The sequence below is a fragment of the Lates calcarifer genome, linkage group LG24, assembly GCF_001640805.2.
Source record: "Lates calcarifer isolate ASB-BC8 linkage group LG24, TLL_Latcal_v3, whole genome shotgun sequence".
Classification (NCBI taxonomy): Eukaryota; Metazoa; Chordata; class Actinopteri; family Centropomidae; genus Lates; species Lates calcarifer.
Genome location: NC_066856.1, coordinates 19,482,760 through 19,503,234, shown reverse-complemented (window position 1 = coordinate 19,503,234; position 20,475 = coordinate 19,482,760). Strand labels below are relative to the sequence as shown.

The 20,475-nt window shown below is 46.1% G+C and overlaps 2 protein-coding genes across 51 annotated transcripts in view; both read right to left on the bottom strand.

The window, feature by feature from the left end:
• The window catches only part of LOC108884988 (NACHT, LRR and PYD domains-containing protein 12), a 78,145-nt gene extending 75,401 nt beyond the window's left edge, over positions 1 to 2,744 (bottom strand). For 25 of the 50 annotated variants that reach the window (XM_051066955.1, XM_051066954.1, XM_051066960.1 and 22 more), the window contains exons 1-6: positions 2,630 to 2,742; positions 1,876 to 2,025; positions 1,607 to 1,726; positions 753 to 902; positions 484 to 603; positions 69 to 307 (exon numbers count right to left, since the gene is read on the bottom strand). In XM_051066955.1, coding sequence (XP_050922912.1) covers positions 69 to 307; positions 484 to 603; positions 753 to 902; positions 1,607 to 1,726; positions 1,876 to 2,006 — 760 coding nt within the window. In that variant the 5' untranslated portion in view covers positions 2,007 to 2,025; positions 2,630 to 2,742. Of the gene's footprint in view, positions 1 to 68; positions 308 to 483; positions 604 to 752; positions 903 to 1,606; positions 1,727 to 1,875; positions 2,026 to 2,629 lie in introns of all 50 variants that reach the window. The other 25 variants (XR_007809437.1, XM_051067001.1, XM_051066999.1 and 22 more) reach the window with 11 other exon arrangements.
• A 654-nt stretch (positions 2,745 to 3,398) lies between these two features.
• On the bottom strand, positions 3,399 to 20,187 carry LOC108884990 (nebulette). Its single transcript, XM_051066937.1, is given in 39 exon segments — positions 3,399 to 5,525; positions 5,623 to 5,753; positions 6,611 to 6,837; positions 7,202 to 7,350; positions 7,436 to 7,528; positions 8,028 to 8,120; positions 8,209 to 8,313; positions 8,399 to 8,503; positions 8,587 to 8,691; positions 8,951 to 9,061; positions 9,140 to 9,256; positions 9,344 to 9,454; positions 9,578 to 9,685; positions 9,773 to 9,841; positions 9,843 to 9,878; positions 9,957 to 10,061; positions 11,364 to 11,477; positions 11,606 to 11,710; positions 11,982 to 12,083; positions 12,168 to 12,278; positions 13,709 to 13,819; positions 14,070 to 14,180; positions 14,314 to 14,421; positions 14,513 to 14,623; positions 14,706 to 14,813; positions 15,117 to 15,227; positions 15,353 to 15,463; positions 15,557 to 15,667; positions 16,024 to 16,134; positions 16,637 to 16,744; positions 16,855 to 16,965; positions 17,044 to 17,154; positions 17,222 to 17,332; positions 17,422 to 17,532; positions 17,646 to 17,756; positions 18,055 to 18,162; positions 18,796 to 19,110; positions 19,583 to 19,693; positions 20,061 to 20,187. Coding segments are annotated over 39 exon segments (4,521 nt in total). The 5' UTR covers positions 20,118 to 20,187; the 3' UTR covers positions 3,399 to 5,348.
• Positions 20,188 to 20,475: the final 288 nt, after the last annotated feature.

Below are 20,475 nucleotides of genomic sequence, written 5' to 3'. Positions count from 1 at the left end.
ATCCATTCAGTAAGTCAAGAATTATTAGGTATTGTAACAACAAGAAATGGACGTATCCCCAGTCTTACTTTGTACAGTGCTGGTCTGACTGGCTGTCTGCAGTCCAGGTCCTGGTCTGGATCTTTGTCCACACTGGGGACAGGAGGAGTCTCCTGATGAACCAGACTGGTCCCAGTATGAGGTGATGCACTGTCTGCAGAACCAGTGTCCACAGCTGGTAGAGACTGGATCCTTCAGGACGTCCTGACACAAAGAACAGCAGGACAGCTGCTGCTCCTCACAAACACCACTCCTCCTCCTCTTCTCTCTGTGGAGACATTTTTAATTTAATTGTTTCCATGCTCTTTAAACTGTCTGGTTTTCATCAACATATTTCAGGGTTTGTTCATTGAATAAATAAACCTATAATGAATATATAAATGAACCTACAACTAGACAACCGAATCATCTTCAGTTCAGTTTACAGTGGAGTCAGTCTCTTACTCTGTGTCTGAGGGTCCAGGTTCATTACTGAAGACTGGAGGAGGATCTTTGGACCGGTCACTCTTCATAGACAGACAGCTGGATCCTGGAGACTCTGCTCTCAGTCTGTGTTTCTGACCTCTGCAAACACAAACATGTTTTTATTCTTATCACATGAATCAGGGCAGAAGAAGCAGGAAGAACTTATTTTCTGTTACAGACTGTGACATCAACACTAAACACTGTTACAGTCGACAGTTTGAAGGTTCACAGGTTTGTAGTTCTCTTACTCTGTGTCTGAGGGTCCAGGTTCATTACTGAAGTCTATAGGTTCATCTTTGGACCAGTCACTCGTCATAGACAGACAGCTGGATCCTGGAGACTCTGCTCTGTCCTCCTCTTCCTCCACACAATCACTCATCTTCTGGACTTCAGTCAGTCTGAGAGGGAAACAGTAACACTGACTGAGACACTCACACAGTTTTAATCTCCTCCTTTTCAACTTCACTGCTCCCTGCCTGTTATCATCAACTCTGATCTCCTGCTCAGGTATTCACTGTGATTAGTTAATGAGTAACTCTGTTGGTTTGATAACACAGATACAGGTTTGATCATAAATCCACTGCTGGATTAATAAAGGTATAAAACAGATCAAATGTCAGTAAAGTTCATATTTAACAGTGAATCTGATTAGTGAATCCTGACACAAAGAACAGCAGGACAGGTGCTGCTCCTCACAAACACCACTCCTCCTCCTCCTCTTCTCTCTGTGGAGACATTTTTAATTTAATTGTTTCCATGCTCTTTAAACTGTCTGGTTTTCATCAACATATTTCAGGGTTTGTTCATTGAATAAATATGAATCTGTATCTGCTGCTTTCTCTGCATCTTTAACACTGATCTTTACTGTGACGTCAACTTAAAGACAGAGAAGTGTAAATCATTAAAGTGGAAGGTCCAACATGGAGACACTGTGTTTCTGTCCTTCTGTTCACTGACAGGTGGAGCAGACACAGGTGTTTATATGAAGTCAGGTGATGATGGAAATGTCTGAATCCATCTATGGATTAACTGTGGAAGTGACCATCAGGCTCGTGTTCATACACCAACTTTAAACTGATTTACAGTGGAGTCAGTCTCTTACTCTGTGTCTGAGGGTCCAGGTTCATTACTGAACTTTAGAGGAAGTTCTTTGGACCAGTCACTCTTCATAGACAGACAGCTGGATCCTGGAGACTCTGCTCTCAGTCTGTGTTTCTGACCTCTGCAAACACAAACATGTTTTTATTCGTATCACATGAATCAGGGCAGAAGAAGCAGGAAGAACTTATTTTCTGTTACAGACTGTGACATCAACACTAAACACTGTTACAGTCGACAGTTTGAAGGTTCACAGGTTTGTAGTTCTCTTACTCTGTGTCTGAGGGTCCAGGTTCATTACTGAAGTCTATAGGTTCATCTTTGGACCAGTCACTCGTCATAGACAGACAGCTGGATCCTGGAGACTCTGCTCTGTCCTCCTCTTCCTCCACACAATCACTCATCTTCTGGACTTCAGTCAGTCTGAGAGGGAAACAGTAACACTGACTGAGACACTCACAGTTTTAATCTCCTCCTTTTCAACTTCACTGCTCCCTGCCTGTTATCATCAACTCTGATCTCCTGCTCAGGTATTCACTGTGATTAGTTAATGAGTAACTCTCTTGGTTTGATAACACAGATACAGGTTTTATGATATATTAACATAAAATTCGTTTGGTTTTGTTCCACTTAAATAAAACTATTTTTCCTTACAGTCGTGTTTCATCTTCAAAATCTTCTGCTGCATTAAACAAAGGTATAAACATCATCCAACAGTGAAAACATCAGTAAAGTTAATATTTATCAGTGATCCTCATCGTTCACAGTCTCTTAAACTCCTGTAGAGCTGAATACAAATCAACAACTATGACCTTGAAGTTGCGATGTTGTCTAATGAAGCTCCACCTGGTCAGTAGCTGTTTGTTTTCTTTAAACCAGTCACATTAAAAACACTGAGTATTATCAGACCAGTCAGGACTCTGAATCAAACTGATGATGAGTTCATTCTTCTCTCTACAGTCCACAGGGAGAAACTGACTCAGAGACTTTGACAGTAAAATAATAATAATGTTGTATTAACACTCACCCTGACTCAGCCTTCAGTTTCTCTCCTTCTGCTCTGAGCAGTTAAAATGGAGTCTGAACACTTTGAGGTGAATGTTTCCCTGCTCCCTCCCTGTTATCGTGAACCTTGATCTCCGGTTCAGGCGTTCATTTTGATTAGTTAATGAGTAACTCTATGGTTTGATAACACAGATAAAGGTTTAATCATAAATCCACTGCTGGATTTAATAAAGGTATAAAACAGATCAAATGTCAGTAAAGTTCATATTTAACAGTGAATCTGATCATTTTGGGAATCATTCCTCCACAGGACACCGCCTCCCTTAAACACCTGTAGAGATGAATACAAATCAAAAACTACAACTAAGAGCTGGAGTCTGATCTCCGTCCTCAGTGATTAATACTTTACTGGAATCATGTTCCCAACAGATACCAGCAATAAAACTTTAATGGTCCCAGTATCAAAAGTGAAAATACTTGATTGAAAGCACTGCTTCTCCTTCAACGGTCTCAGGGTGGAGGTGGAGGTGGAGGTGGGGGGTCAGGTGATCCCTGCTGCCTTTGAGGGGCGGGTTCATCACCAGTCTATCACAGACAGAGACACGCAGAGACAAACAACCACTCACACACACAGCTCAGTCAGTTCACCTGTGTGTCTCTGGAGGAGGGAGAACAAACAGACTCCACACAGAGAGGCTCAGGTGGAACCGGGTTCTGACCCAGAACCTTCTCGCTGTGAGGCCACAGTGCAGACAGTTCAAACACGAGCATCGCTCTGAAGAAGAACCATGTTTCTGTTTCATTGGTTTTTATTTCTCCCATATGTAACACACTGCAATAACCATGTGGCAAAAGAACAGAACTGAGAGTGAGTGATATAGAATCTGAAATAAAATGTAAATAAACTCAGTATAATCTGTGATGACATACAGACTAAATCAGCCAAAACTCCTCAATGCAAGAGAATGTAGAAAATAACACCAAGCCTCTTCCCAAACCAACACAGTTAACATACCAATACTCAGTAAATTATATTCTGCTGCATCTATTTATGAAATCATACACACAAAATGCAAAATGCTCTCCAGCTGGAATCGACAGCTCGTGGCCGAGTGAAGTTTTTATTCAGAACGTGACCGGGATGCGATCCACACAGCGAGACGACCAACTCTAACAACACGACGTACTGGATACACACAGGTCAGAGAGTGAACGACAGCTTTCAAAGCACAGACAGGAGCCGTGAATCAAACAGTCTGTTCAGGTTTCAGTCCACATTAACTGTTACTGTGTGTGTGGAGGCGACGCTGCAGTTACCTGGACAGCACACGATGTGAAAACCTTTATTTAGAGTTAAAATAACAATAATAATAAGAAGAAAAAGAAATGATTTGATAGGAGAAACAGAAAGACACAGTGTGTTAGTTAATTCCTTTACAAACACCGAGGTTAGTGCTGCTGTTTAAACTGAAGCTGTGCCCTGTGATCGGTCTCTTTCTGGAGAGGACTAAATCACAAGTCAGAACTAAACTACACATAAATAAATCATTCAGCTCCAGAGATCTTTAAACCTGTTACTGTCTTTAATTCCTCCACTCGTCCCTCTGTCCTCCCTCCTTCCTTTGGTGACATCGCTTCGAGTTCATCCCTCGTTCCTCACTCATCTCTTAAAGACAGACGTCAGATCTAAACTTTTTTCCTTCCTTGTTTCTTTCCTCTGCTCCTTTTCTTAAAGAATAAGTCTGGTGATATTCTGTAGTTTCCTTCTGTCAACAAAAACCAACAACCCAGATCTGCTGCTACTGAGGCTCAAATCTTCACAGACATCTATTTTTATTTTGAAATAAAAGCTCAGTGATTTCCTGCATTTGTTAGGGACTATTTTCAGCAGCGGATGAATCCACATTTGGTGCTCTGGTGTGTGTAGTTAGGTTCTGATCTGTTCATTTTCAGTTAACAAGAAGAAAACATTAAACATCACTAAACTTGTTCTTGTAAACTTCCCAGCCTGATAATCAGACTGAACTTCCACCTGTTTGAACTTTATCTTTGATTTTATTCATATTCAGTTTGAATGTGAACCAGTGGATAAACCTCCCTCCTTCCTTCCTCTGGTTCTAATACTGAAGGATTTAGAGGAAGTCTACGCTCCTGTCTTTTCTTGCCTCCTCTACAGTGAAGTGACAGATGTTTCTAATCGTTCCTTCCTCCTTTCTTCATGCATCCCTCCTCTGTCATTCCCTAAAATGTGACATAACTTATGGACAGCATGCTAGATTTATTCCTCCACCTGCTTCCTTCCTCCTCCTCCCTCACACCTTCTGTGACCTGATATCAGCCTGTGATGTTCAGTGTATTCCAGCAGTTATTCTGTGCTGAAGAATATCTGAGTCAATCTATTTACACAACTTCTCCTTTAGTTGGTGATGGACTACGTTTCCCAAAATGCCTTTCAGTAACAAGTTAGAGACCTTGTCTTGTTGCTGCATCCTGGTCTTTTATCTGTTGATACTGACTGTTCAGAGTGATTCTCTCCTCTCAAACAGCTGCTGAAAACATCTGGACGTGACGTCACTTTGTATGTGAGTTTTCCACAGGAAGAAGAAACAAACACCAAACAGCCAAATAACCTTGAAATGCAGAGAACATCAGTGACGTCTGATTTTTGATTTTTTTCCTCTAACTTTCACCCCTGCCTGACCTCCATCTCCACTCCCTCTCTCCTCTCCTCCCTCCGTCCTTTAGTTGCAGCACTCCACGTAGTTTGCCGGCAGCATGCCGGACTTGCCGGTTCTCTGCACGGTGCCGTACATCCAGCCCTCGTCGATGGGCTGAGCGTTGATGATGACGTCGCCGTCCCTGAACGAGACCTCGTCGTGGTCCTGAGCTGCGTAGTCGTACAGCGCCCGGTAAACACGCTGCAAACGACAGATCAATAATCACCTGAACGCAGCAGTAAACAAGTAACCAGGGTGTAACAGTGATGGGATATGACTCTATAATAATACCACGTACCATGGTGGCTGAGTGTGGCGGGGAGGTGACGGATCTGACAGATGACATGCTGGTTTGGTGCATGTAACCGTGATACTGCTGCTGATGCTGCATCTGGACGCCCTGATGGTACGCTCCTGGAAGGACGGGAGCTGGGACAGACAGACAGACAGACAGACAGACAGAGAGAGGCAGTCAGCTTTGCTGCGTCTCACACAGTAGTTTGAACCTGAGCCTCCTCTGACCACACTGTGAACGGATGAGAATGATGTGATTGAAGCTGTTAAACACACAGTGCTCTTCACACACAAACCTGCAAGGAAGCTGTGAGTGAGTCAGTTTTATCTGTGGATTAGAAACAGGACAAAGAGTCCGTCCAGGCCTTCAGCCTGCTGTCTCATTTAATGTACCAGGAGTTTCAGCGCTGCTGCGGTCCCAGAGGTCAGAGGTCAGCGAGCTAACAGACTGAGCCTGGCTGTGGGTGAGAGACTGCTGGGAGTGCTGCCCGCTCAGTCTGCTGTCAGCCCGCTCTAATGGACCACAGCCACCACCAGGGGGCAGCACCGGGTGGAAATAACAACAGTAAACAGAGAGAGAGTCAGGAGAGGAGGAGATTTAGAAATCTGAGCTAAAAAGAAACAGTTTAAAGCAAAGTCATAGACAGAGGGGAGTCAGGTGAACTACCAGACATCCTGCGGAGGCTCTTGGACTGGATGTTGTCCTCCAGAGGGTCAAAGTCAAATATGGAGCCTGGGTCTGTCCTCCACACCTTCAGGTCTTCAGAAAGGAAGGAAAACGTATTTGGAAAAACACTGACTCTGTCTGTAATAATAACCCAGCATGTCTGGTGTTCACGTCGATGAATAAAACAAATGAAATGAAGCTGGAGTGTGGAGTTCAGAGTAAAACCTACACATCAGGGACAAAACAAAGCAGATGTGAAGAAGCGGTCTCCTCCTCTGCAGCGAGGATCATGAGCAGAGTTTGGTGTGTTTGTCACGTCACTGACCTACAATGATCCCTCCTGGTCGTCTGTCCATCTCCATCCCCTGGGAGTGGATGCCTTTGCTGTAGCCCGCCTCTCCCATCATCTGATTGGCTCGCTGGTAGCGCTCCATGCTGGGATCGTCCAGTCCCGGCGTACAGCCTCGGCCGCGCGCCCGCTCAAAGTCCTCGTGGTACTTGGCCTGTTGAGCAGCAAAACCAGCGCACACATACACATCAGAGTGGATATCACTGTGATGAGTTAATACACACATTAGTTATAAATCACACACACACACACACACAGAGTCGGGGTGCATCTGGTCAGTGAGTAAATAAAACACACACAGGCAACGTTTTTGAAATATTTTATTATTAACACACTCCCACCTGCACACACTCACACTCACACACACATGAACCCAACCTGACTCTCTTACCTGAGCACACACCTGAAGAACACACCTGAGCCCCTCACACTCCAAACACTGATCATACATGAGTCAGGTTTGAGTCTGACCCTAACACACACACACACACACACACACACACACTCTGCTCTGTCCTCCATGCTGCACGGTGCTGTTAGTCTCAGTGTGACGTCACTCAGGTTAGCTCCTCCCACAGCCCAGGTGGGAGCCACGGCAACCTGGCCGCTACCATGGAGACAGAGTCCTGCGTCCTCCTGACGCGCCTGTACTCAGGTGTGTCCAGCTCGGTGCAGCTCCGCCCCCTCACCTCCTGCAGCCCGCGCTGATACCTCACCTGTTTACACACACACATACGACGTCACCAGGAGAAGTAAGCACCTGTGTGTTCACTTGTGTGTGTGTGTGTGTGTGTGTCTTGCCGAGCTGATGTTCTCCTGGTTCTGTCGGACTCTCTCCAGCTCCGGGGTCGAGCCGACGCTGGTGGCCTTCACTGCACTCTGCCTGTATTTAACCTGGTGGAGGACGGACAGGGACCACTGTGTTATGTATGATAAGAGCATTATGGGATGTCCTGGGTGTTCACTCAATGATGGGAAAAACTGTGACACACACACACACACACACACACAGAGCAGTGAAAAAATAAAAGCTGCCATGAGCTCATTAGAGGTCGAGTGGTGGAGAAGCTGCCAATAATGACCTGGTCTGGTCACCATGACACCAGAGCTGGTGTGTGTGTGTGTGTGTGTGTGTGGTCCTGTTGTTCTCTCTGAATGGACGATTGTTCTGCACAGTCAGCTAATGGCTCCTAATGACGCTGCAAAAAACATTCGCTGCTCATTTGTTGGTGTATTCATTCACTTCTGGGTCCACAAACTCAACACACACTCCCCTCAGTCCTCCTCAGTCCTCCTCAGTCCCCCTCAGTCCTCCTCAGTCCTCAGTCCTCCTCCTTTCCTTTGTTAGTGTGTGTGTAATCGTGTATGAAGGTGTGTGTGTGTGTCTCCTCACCGAGCTGATGTTCTCCTGGTTGCGTCGGACTCGCTCCATCTCAGGTGTGTCCATGACGGCGGTGCCACGACCCACTTCCTCTCTGTACTGGACCTGAACAGAGCGGAGGTCAACACTGAGGAACCACCTGCCGACCACAGCTTTCACCACATCATGTGACCGCTGCTTTGTCTTTCCTTACATCACTGATCCTCTTGGCGTTCTCTCTGGCGAGGACGATCTCCGGCGTCTCCGTGACTGAGGACATCAGGCCTCTCATGAGCTTGGAGTCCCAGCAGTACCGCAGCTAGAGGGCAGCAGAGAGCTGTTTAAAACACTCAGATCATTCATAACCTGGCTGTTGTTCAGGTGTGAGGGTGTGACGCTCTCACAGAGCTGATGTGTCTCTGGTTGGCTTTGACTCTCTCCATCTCTGGGGTTTCAGATACGAGACTGTAACTGCCCTTCAGCCGCTCGGCCTCGTCCTTATACTTCTTCTGCAGAGAACAGTTAATAAGAGGATAATGAAGTTTTCAGTAACAGTTCTCTGGTGTTTACAGACTGTATTTGGCACACACACCTGACTGTAGACGTCTCTGAGGTAGGATGCATGCAGCAGTTCAGGAGTGTCTGTAACTGTCCCGTAGGAGTTTTCTCGGAGCTGCTCCGTCTGCCTGTAAGACCTCTGTGATCCAAACACACACACAAACTCTCAGCTCGTTTGTTTCCATCACCAGCAGCTCACCTGAGTCAACTCACCTGGTCGACTCTCTTCGCTTCCTGACTGACCCTGTGTTCACCTGCGCTGCTTGTTTAACATAAACTGCCTGTGTTTGAACGTTGACGTCAGCTCAGTCTGTCTCTACCTGAATCAGTCCTAACCAACGACTTTGACCCCTGTAAAACCTGCACACACACACACACACACACACACACACAGTGACCTGGCTCTGGATCTCTGACGCTCTCTTGGCTCTCTGTATGTCCAGGACGTCAGCGCTCAGCTCCATGCCTTTGCCCACAATCTCTGTCTCCAGGTCCCTGCGGTACTCCTTCTGCAGAACCAGCAGCACCCAGGTGAGAGTCAGACCACCTGTGGTGTGTCCATGTGTGGGGTGTGGTGTGTGTTTTACCTGGTTCAGTATCTGATTGGCTTTTTTAACCCTCAGCAGCTCTGGTGTTTCCTCCAGCCCGATGCCGGACAAACCACGCCCCTTCACTTCCTGCTCCAGGTCTTTCCTGTACTCCTTCTACAGAGAGAGAGAGAGAGAAATTCCAAACTGCCTTAAATGTCATATATCTGAGTGTGTGTGTGTGTGTGTGTGTGTGTGTGTTACCTCGCTCAGCAGGCTGCTGGCATGGCGTGCTGTCAGGTATCCAGGCGTCTGGTCCACGTCCACCAAGGCTTTCCCCTTCATCTGCTCCTCATAGTCCCTCCGATACTCCCTCTGAGAGAGAGAGAGACAGAGAGAGAGAGAGAGAGAGAGAGAAGAGAGAAGAGAGAATAAAGACAAAATAAAAAAGGTTTATTTAAGAGGCTTTAAAGTCCTGAACAGAACAGAGAGCTTTACCTCGCTCTGCATCTTCTGCGCTTCCTTCGACACTCTGTACGTCTCCGTCTCTCCAAACTCCATCTGAGAGCGACCTTTGTTCTTCTCATACTCCTCCCTGTACTTCACCTGAATCCACAGAACACACACATCCATTCATTCACTGATGAACACACATAAAGAGGCAGGAGAACGGCAGCAGCGGTGGTGTGTAACCTGGCTGTGCAGCACTGCGTTCTCCCTGTGGTGGAGCTGTTCAGCCGTGTCCAGAGCGACGTGGTAGTGGGCCTTTCGTTTGCTCGTACTTCTTCTTGTACTCCACCTGCTCAAACATGCACATTTGTATTTCTGTGTTAAAATACACGGACACTGACACATTATCTGTCATCTATCGTCGTACGTTGCTCTGCAGTTTGCTGGCGTGCAGGACGTGCTCCAGCTGCAGGAGGTTCGGCAGGTCTGAGGATCCTTCTGGTCTCTGGTTCTGGTTGGTCTTATACTTCACCTGAAGGACAGATGAAGGAAGGACACATCATAGATTTCCCAGGAAACACTGGGAATTATTAAACTCCAGGTCAACTTCAGGCATCACGTTCAACAGTTTCCTCTTCAAAACATTAAAGAGCCACGTGCATGTGAGTGACAGGTGTCTCAGCCAATCACGCTCAGCCATGGTGAGCGCCTCGTGCTCGCTCCTCCCTCTCTGTCAGTAGATGACAGAGGATCTTACAGCCAGTCTCAGTAGCTGTGTGTTAAAGGGAACATGTGCTGCCCGAGGTGAATTTTTCTCTTTAATTTCCACACACATCCACATCTCTTTCACGCTCTCTCTCACTGATTCGATGCAGAAATCAGTTCCGGACTGAGCCACTTTCACCAAAGACCTGCGCTCACAGACCTGCCTTTATCATCACTCCTTTTCTAAGAAGCAGCTCTGAGTGAAGGCTCGGCGCTGCTGAACACCAGGCAGCGACCAACACAAGCTGTTACGTAACGCTGTGAAGTGGAGAGGCTCTTTTCTGAGGCTGTGTGGGCAGCAACCGGACTAAAACTCAACCACGGCTCAGTGTGTGTGTGTGTATCTGAATCTGTGTGTGTTTGCATGGGATTGTTGTCTGTGTGTGTGTGTGTGTGTGTGTGTATATGTGTGTGTAACCTCTTCAACCTCTCCAGCTTTCATCCCACAATCCCCCTCCATTTGCTTCAGAAAGGTTGCCATGGTTACGCCCACACAACAGACTGAATTTTTAGAGTGTGAGTCAAAGTGAATGACACACACACACACACACACACACAGAGAGATAGAGTTTGTTCCTCTCGTTTATCTCCGTGGTTTAAAAGAAAAGAAAAAAGTCGTCAGGTGAACTTGAAGAAACAAACCTGATTATTCTGATAAATTCTGTTGAATCAAACGTGTTTTGTGGAAAGTTCATTACAGATGATGCATAAACACACAGAGGCCTTTGGTCTAATTAGAAAGTGAAGCTGCTTCACCACAGAAAACTGCCTCATTACTTCAAACTGAAACTCTGGAGCCCTGTTTGTGTGAGACACTCATTACTGAGATCTCAGTATATTTAAAAGACAAAAACAAGGACTCTGTGTGTGAACAAGTCAACACTCGCTCATCCACTAACCTTGCAACAGACATGTAACCATGGTAACTGTACACAACAAAGATGGCGGCGGCGGTTCGAGCAGGATAACTCTGTTACTCTTGAACCTGGGCTTTGTTTTCACCTGTTTCTGGGTGGAAATGATCGATAGGGACAAAGAATGTTCGGAGGCAGGTCATGTGATCACTCACCTGACTGGCCAGAGCAGCAGCAGCTTGTGTGTGTTTGAAGGAGAGACAGTCGAGTGGGTTGTAACGAGGCCTCTGGCCCTTTAAAAGCCTGTCAGAGCTCTCCTTATACTTCACCTGCAGGAGAGAGGCAAACATGTCAGTGTTTATAGATAGATATACCTCTGTCATCTGCCCAGTGCATGCTGGGAAGGCTGTGTGTGTGTGTGTGTGTGTGTGTGTGTGTGTGTGTGTGTGTGTGTTACCTGGCTGGACAGCTTTGAAACCTCCTTGGCGTGCTGGATATCAGTTCTGGCCAACAAAGAGCCGTCGCTGTAAACAGGCTGCTTAGTGTTACTCTTATAGGCCACCTGTGGAAACACACACACATCAACAAGGTTATATACACACACATACACTGGAATATTGAAAAATTAAAGAGGTATACTGTAGTCATTTTTTTACTCACACACACACACACACTCTTGCGTAAAGACAGTTGAGTGTTAACAGCGTTTTCTATAATTAATCAGCGGCTCCAGAGAACAGCTGGTGAACGGGACTGTTGTCATGGAAATGACTGTTGGATGGGACGTGGTTACACGTTCACACACACACACACACACACACACACACACTCACGTCACTGGCCAGTTTCGCAGCGTTGGTGGCGTTGACGATGTCGGGTCTGTCTGGCACTGTGTTGTAGTGATGGAGCTCTTCTTTGCCTTTCCTGTAGCTGACCTGGGACCAGTGGAGACAGTTATTATTGCATCAGTAACTGCACACAGCTGAGGCAGCGTTCAGTTGTCGTGTTTGTGCATTTACATCGCTCTGGTTCTTGTTGACCTCCATGGCGTGCTCCACCTCAGGCAGCGTCTTCATGTTGGTGTAGCTGGACTTCCCCTTCTCCCGATTATACTGCTCCTTATAAAACTTCTACAGAGACAGAGACAGGGACAGGGACAGAGACAGTGAGGAGGGAATGCAGGAGGAGAAATCCAGACAGGAAAAAAGGAGCACGATGGATTGTGGGAGAAAATATCTGATGACTAATTCAGCCTGGTGCTGAATAACGACTGAAAACACACTCGCTCGTTTGCCTAAAAATAAGACGAGCTGCTTCCAACTGTGAAAATGAGAAATTCGCAGCATGACGCAGAAATGAATATTAAACCGAGTGTAGATTAAGAACAAACCTGCTGCCTTCTGTGGAAAAACTAACTTTTCCTACATATATAAAAGGAATAAACCAACAGGGAACAGATTGTATAGAGATGAAATGTCTGGTTTTAAAAGACACAGTATATTCTGCACTGCAGTGTTTTGACACTGGGTCAGTCTGGGCTGCTGTTGTGTACGTTAGTCTCTGTTGTACGCTCCAGTTAGCGTTCCATTGCTCGGTCAACAGACGTGAAACCAGAAAGCATCAGCCTGTGCCCCAGTTTACCCCCAGCTTAGATTTCCTGCCCCCCGGGGCCGACTGACACCAGACAATAACCCTCACCTTACAAAAGAGACAGAGGCTAAATCAGACTACAGCCGCACAACCTGCTTCATTTAACCTCAACACTTAGTCTTAACTAAGGCTTAAAGCGATGCTGCTTCTTTAGATTCCTGGTGATGTTTGCTTTAAGGATAACTCTGATATCTTTGACCCTGTTTTGGTTTCTGATGACATGTTCTCAGACCAGGTTCTGCTTCTTCATCTCTTAGTGCTGCAGGTTGTTCAGAGTCTCTCTCATAAACACCAGTGTTATTGAGATGCAGAGTTTCAGTCGAGATGAGTTCATGCAGAAGTGTCGGCTTTTAGCAATAATCCTGTGAAACGTGTCTGTCCCAGTTTACGAGCTTCAACCTGACGCTGCCGTTTGTCTTGACATGTGTGTGTGTGTGTGTGTGTGTGTGTGTGTGTGTGTGTGTGTGTGTGTAGGCAGTAGGTCAGTGTCTGTGTCCTCAGGCTGTGGAGCACAACACAGCTGCTCTCTGTGTTCACGCCTCAGCAAACAAAACTATACCTCAACACACTCCCTTCATGTGTGTGTGTGTGTGTTGAACTGAGAGGATTGTGGGATGTCACTGTTTAAGTGCCTCCCGTCTGAACTCCTCTCTGAGCTTCAGGCTGGATTAAAGTCTAGAGAGTTTAACTCACATAAACACCAAACTACAACCTGAAGAAACTGCTCTTTACTTCCTGAAAACAACACAGAAGTCTACTGTGAAACCTGCTGATGAAAAATCACTCAGTTTTATCACACATGACGTCAAACCTCACATTCAGCAGCTGGAAATGTTCCCATTAAAGACGATGATGAAGGAACATTGTTATTATAAATATGAATTTCATTTCAAGGTCACGTCAGACTCACGTCGCTCTGGGTCTTGGTCAGCTCTTTAGCGAAGACCGTCTCGATGGTCTGGGGCATCTGAGCGTACAGACTGCAGCCGGCCTCCTTCTTCCCCTCCTCTCTGTACGCTTTCTGCAACACAGAACACAGCTTTACTACAGGGAAACGTCACACACACCCTCCAAGTTATGGCCCTTCTTTTAAAGAACAATCAATAATGTATTAGCTTAGTTTAGCAAATAAACACTGGCAGCTGTTATTTTACCCAGTACAGCGTCTCTCCACATGCTAACGATCAGAATCTCATATTGAAAGAGTTGTTTTGAAGTTAAACATCAGAAATCAGACAGCTGACAGACTGTGGCTGCAGGTTGTTCCGTACCTCGCTGCACAGCTGCGTTTGCTCCTTGGCATGCTGCGTTTCTTTGGTCTCAGGCAGCAGAGAATACAGACTGTTAACCAGCTCCTTCTTCCCAGCCTGCTTATATTTACTCTGCACGTAGAAAACAACAACAACACGACATCAATCATTATTAAGACTGAATGCAGAGACAGTGAAGACAGGTTCCTGGACGTCATGTAGGAAGGTTCAAATACACCAGTTATTCTTTGAGTTATCTATTTACCTCGCTGTGTGTCTCAGCCATCTCTTTAACAAACTGAGTCTGCAGAGTCTCAGGCAGCAGAGAGTACAGCGTGACGGGCAGATCCTCTTTATCCTTCTTATACTTTGTCTAAGAAAACAATACAACACGCACAAAGCCAGAAACACTCACACTGTATTCAATAATCTCTTAACGGTGACACACAGGGACACACACTCACCTCACTCTGAAGTTCAGAGATCTGCTTAGCAAACTCAGTCTCTTTGGTCTCTGGCATCTGGTGGAAAACACTGCTGCTGATCTCCTGCCTGCCTTTCTGCTTGTATTTGTTCTGGAATAAAGGGGAGATTAGTAGTCTCTCTCCTGCAGGGAATACTAAGAATTATAACTGGAACATGTGGAGAACCACCCACCTCACTCTGAAGCTCCATGGCGGCTTTAGCTAACTTCATTTCCTCGGTCTCAGGCAGCAGACAGTACAGGTTGGTGCTCAGCTCTTTCTTACCCTCCCTGTACTTCACCTGGAGGGGACAGGAAAGATCTGGTCTGTCAGTCTGGGCTGACCTCAGGATGATTCTCCTAAAATCCTCCATCATGACTTTGATCCAGTCCCCAGACAGCTGGGAGTACGAGTCCAAAATGACTTGAAGACAAAATAATCTCTTTCATGTTGGTGCATTCAAGTGCTTGTGGGAATATCCAATACCAACACGCAACACTCTGTAGTCAGCAGTTTGACAGGGACGCAGAAATAAAGTGAGCTGCTCAGCTGCTGACTCTGGAGCTTCTATGAACCATCTGAACATGTGTGAGTATGTGTGCACCTGACTCTGCAGCTCAGTTGCCTCTTTAGCATGTTGAGTGTCCAGTGTCTCAGGTAGCTGGTGGTACAGACAGCTGGTCGTCTCCTTCCTGCTCGCCTCCTTGTACTTGGCCTAAAGGAAACGAGGACTGTCAGCTGCTGTTTCAGCTCACGACTCACAACAACAGGTCACACCTCCTCTTGCTTTCCTGTGTTACCTGAAGGTCTCATGCATGGGAATACTTTCTACTTCCTCACCTCACTCTGCAGCTCAGACACAGCTCTGGCGAACTGAGTCTCGGCGGTCTCTGGCAGCTGAGAGTAGAAACTCTGAGACAGGCTCTTCATCCCGTCCTCTTTATATTTACTCTGGAAAAGACAGAGAGGCTGAAAACACTGAGGCAGACATCAGGAGAATAAGGGCGACAGTGTCCTCCTGTCAGTATCCGTGTGTGTGTTTACCTCACTGTGCAGCTCCGACATCTTGGCAGCGAGCTGCGTCTCGGCCGTCTGCGGCAGCTGAGCGTACAAACTGGACGACATCGACTTCTTCCCGCTCTCCTTGTACTTGTTCTGAGGGAAACAGCAGCAGGAGGAGCAGAACGACGGATTCAGACACCGGCTTCATTTAGTTTTTGGCAGTTTTCTAATCCTTCAGCTTCATTTTCTGAAGAGTAATGTTGGCCCGAGTGGCTGAGAGCGAGTGTGGAGCACAGACGAGAGCTTTGTCACCATGACTCACACGAGAAATACACTTAAACACGCCTGATGACTGTGTGTGCTGCAGAGAGCTGAGCAGATTTGATGTGAAATAATAGTAAATATTAAATTAGAAACCAAGAGGAGGAATCACTCTTAAATGTTTTGATGCTCAAATATTAAAGGTCATGAAATGTGCATCAGTGACTGTGAATAATAGATGTGTGCACCTCGCTCTGGAGCTCAGTGACCTCTCTAACACGCTGCGTCTCCAGAGTCTCAGGCAGACGGTGGTACAGAGCGCTGCTGGCCTCCTTCCTTCCTGCTTCCTTATACTTCACCTGCAGGAAAAGCACACACTGTTTTTAGAACTAAAAACCAAAGACTGATGCTGTGTGTAGATCAAAGCTGAGACAATTCTCATTTGACTCAGAGAACAGATGAAACATCGAGAATAAAAACACTTTGTTTGTTTTTGCAGCAGAAGAAGAAGAAGAGAGGGAGGGAGGGAGAGAGGGAGGGAGGGAGGCATCCAGCAGCTTTGACTGTGCTTCAGATAACAAGACCAGAATAGACAGTAGCCAGTTTATCTGGAATGTGTTAACATGGAGTGCCTGCTGAGACGGAGCACACACACTTCTCCCACTTCAGAACACACCAAACCAACAGTGTGTCAGTCCGTCTCTCTACACTGTCTGACGCCAAAGATGCTGTCTGTTTGATTCCCTGAAACAACCAATCATCATCAAACCAGGAAACATGTCGAGTAGCAGAAGAACAACCTGTAGAAACAACCTGCAGGTGTTCATGGTGATGAGATCAGTAACAGTACAGGTGTCCCACCTCGCTGTGTGTCTCAGCCATCTCTTTAACAAACTGAGTCTGCAGAGTCTCAGGCAGCAGAGAGTACAGCGTGACGGGCAGATCCTCTTTATCCTTCTTGTATGTTGCCTTGAAACAAAAGAAGAAGATTCTTTTATTTACAACACATGAAAACACACTGAAAATGATTCATTTTTCATGATCAGCCGGTATCTCTGTGAGGCGTTCAGGGTCCTCACCTCGCTCTGTATCTCTGACATCTGCTTGGCAAACTGTGTCTCTGGCGTCTCGGGGAGGAGCGAGTACAGGTTCTTACTGATCTCCTTCTTACCCTCCTCTTTGTACTTCACCTGAGACACAACACACACAGCTCAGTCTACCAAAGCCCAGCAGTGATATTTAAAGGTGTCTGTCTGTGTGGTTCTCACCTCACTGTAAAGATCTCTCAGCTCTTTAGCCTGCTGTGTCTCTGTGGTCTCAGGCAGCTGATGATACAGAGAGCCTCTGGCCTCCTTCTTACTCTCCTGTTTATACTTCACCTACGAAAAGATGGAAACTCTCAGACTCAGGCTTTGTTGATCAGCATGGCTGATATCTGTACGGTACCTGACTCTGCAGCTGGGACACCTCTTTAGCGTGCAGAGTGTCCAGAGTCTCAGGCAGCTTGGAGTACAGACAGCTGGACACTTCCTTCTTCCCTGCTTCTTTATATTTGGTCTAGAACACAAGACAAACCTGATGAGAAGGAGAGCAGAGGTACTCCCGTCCTTTTCACACCTTTCCAATGAACCTGTGTCTCAACATACCTCGCTTTGTATTTCAGAAACAGCTTTGGCGAACTGGATTTCGTTGGTCTCTGGCAGCTGGGAGTAAACACAGACAGTCTGACTCCTCTTCCCACTTTCTTTATACTTGTTCTAGAGGCGACAAGACAACAAGACGTAGAAACAAAGACACAACAAGCAAAGTTCCTAAATGACAAAACTGAAAGTAGAAGATAAGGAAACGAAAGAGTTTTGAAGAACTGCACCTCACTCTGGATCTCAGTCATCTCCCGGGCGAACTGGGTCTCTGCAGTTTCAGGGAGCTGAGAGTACAGAGACGACGTCATCTCCTTCCTCCCTTCATCTTTGTACTTTTTCTGTCAGAATCAAAGCAGCAAAGTGAACGTAGAGAGTCAGTGAACGTTCATCAGTCTTAGTTTTACACATTTACTCATGTATTTTAGGACACTTCTTACAGTGGGAAGACATTTCAGACTGGAGTGTTGTGAATGAAATCTGATATAATTTGGGTAAAACAAAACTTGAAGCAACCTTAGAGTGAGTCTGTCTTGTTTTCTTGCAAAGAGCAGGACATGTGAGCATTTCAATGAAGAGCTGATGCATTATAATAAAGCACGCGTGAGGCTAGTAGACAAAACAAACGTATAGACTCACTTCACTCTGCAGCTCAGTCACTTCCTTGGCGTGTTTGGTCTCCAGAGTTTCAGGCAGTTTGGAGTAAAGAGACGCCGCCTGCTGCTTCCCCGCCTGTTTATACTTCACCTGGAAGACACACACAATACATGTCACTGCTCTCTACACAACCACCCTCACTGTTATCAGGCTTACATCCCATTGGGTGTTGGTATAGCAACCATTCTGTGACATCACCCGAGCGGCTTTATCAGCCGTCAACCAATGGGAATTCAGCTTCAGGTCCTGTTGACCCCACATACGGTCACACATTAATATTTGGGATAAATAAATGTTGGAGCTGGTTTGTTGTTTTCTGGTTTCTGTTTGTGTGCTGTCCATGTTTATTAGCTGAGAACAAAGAGGTCTGGATGAAGTCTGAGTTAAATCCAGACCTCCTTATCTCTGAGCCGTCCAACACACCTCAGGGTCATTTCAACAGCAGTGCATTTACATTCTGTTTCTGTTTGTTGCAGCTGGGTGAAGATTGTGATGCAGCAGCTTCTCCAAACAGCTTCATAACTTCACCAACCGCTCTGCAAAAACACTGCTCGCAGGGAAAACAGACCTAAAATAAGCTAAATTGTTGCAGCGGAACATGAAAATCTCACTTTTCAAAACAGATCATTTTGCTTATTTTGAGGTAAATTTTCCTCCATTTTATTTATTGCTGACAGCTTCAGAATCTTTTAGCTGCATCAGTAAACACAGAGAGTTTCCCACCTCGCTGTGTGTCTCAGCCATCTCTTTAACAAACTGAGTCTGCAGAGTCTCAGGCAGCAGAGAGTGCAGCGTGACGGGCAGATCCTCTTTATCCTTCTTATACTTTGCCTTAAGAGAAGAACAAATGACCAAACACTTTAAAAACACAGCGCTGAGAGAAAGGAGAGAGAAAGCTTTCAGAGAGCGATCAGAGAAAAGCTGAACCTCGCTCTGGATCTCTGACATCTGTTTGGCAAAATGCATCTCTGGCGTCTCGGGGAGGAGGCGATAGAGGGAGGACGCCGCCTCCTTCTTACAGCCCTCTTTATATTTCACCTGCAGCACAAGACAAACAAACCAACCATGACACAGGCCTGAAGAGGAGCAGCTGTGAAGGTGTAAATAAATGACTTCAGTTTGATCCTTTCTTTAAGTGACAATAAAAGCTGAAGGATGAGACAGCAGCCTCAGATACATCAGTGTTCAGCCATGATTATGGCCTGAGTAACATTTTATTTTTGGATTTCCCTCCTCCTCCTCCTCCTCCTCCTCCTCCTCAGATATGAAAGCTGTTGCAGAGACTCTTTGTGACAGCTCAAGCAGACCGACAGTGAGGACAGCATGGGCTCACACACACAGGGAAACACTCAAAGGTCACAAAGAAGCAGAACTGTAATTAACAGTTGGACTGTGTGAGTTGCAGCTTTGGATGAAACAGGTTGGATTCACAGATGTTTCATCACTGCACACCAGCGTCTTCTTTCTGATCTAAGCTGACTAATGCTCCTGCTGAGTCAGTGTTTGTCACCTGGCTCTGCAGCTCCGTCACCTCCTTGGCCAGCTCCGTCTGGAGGGTTTGAGGAAGGCTGGAAAACAGAGCGGACGACAAATCCTTCTGCACGTCCTCTTTGTACTTCACCTGCAGGGACACAGTCTGAGGAGTGAAACTATCCAGGAAAAATGTTTCCTCAAGTTCTCTGGTATTAAACTTCAAATCAAGATCTTCTCCTTTCTTTTTTGACCTTTTCTGTTAAAGTCAAATGTCTAATTAACAACCGAGCTAAATTTGAATGGTTAAAAATCAGCAGGTATATAAAGTCAGCAGTGTAAAAATAACAGGTGGAGGTTTTCACTGACTGACAGGAGCGTGGTGTCGATTCACATGAAAGCAAAGAAGCATATTCCTAAAAATACTGGATAATTCCCTTCCTGAAGAGTGCAGTGGAGGTGTGCTGGTACACGCACTGTCCTCCTCCAGAGTACAGCAATATGAATGTGTGTGTGACCTGGCTCTGGATCTGTGAGGCCTGCTTGGCGTGTTGAGTCTCCAGGGTTTCAGCCATCACAGAGTACAGGCAGCTGCCGGCCTCCTGCCTCCCTGACTTCTTATACCTTCATCTGAAAACAACAGCCTGGATTATTTTGTGCACAAAAAATGACCTTCAGATTATTTTATGTCGTATCAACAGTCCTCCTGTGTCTGGTCTCACCTCGCTCTGCAGCTCAGAGACAGTTTTAGCGAACTGGGTCTCAGCGGTTTCTGGCAGCTGACTGTACAAACTCTGAGAGCGGCTCTTCATCCCGTCCTCTCTGTACCTGTTCTATACCCAAACAACACAAACATCATTTGTAGCATTAACAATGAGCAGCTTTAGGAAAACAGCTGAAAGCTGCAGAGTGGAGGTTTTTACTGGCTGCTAG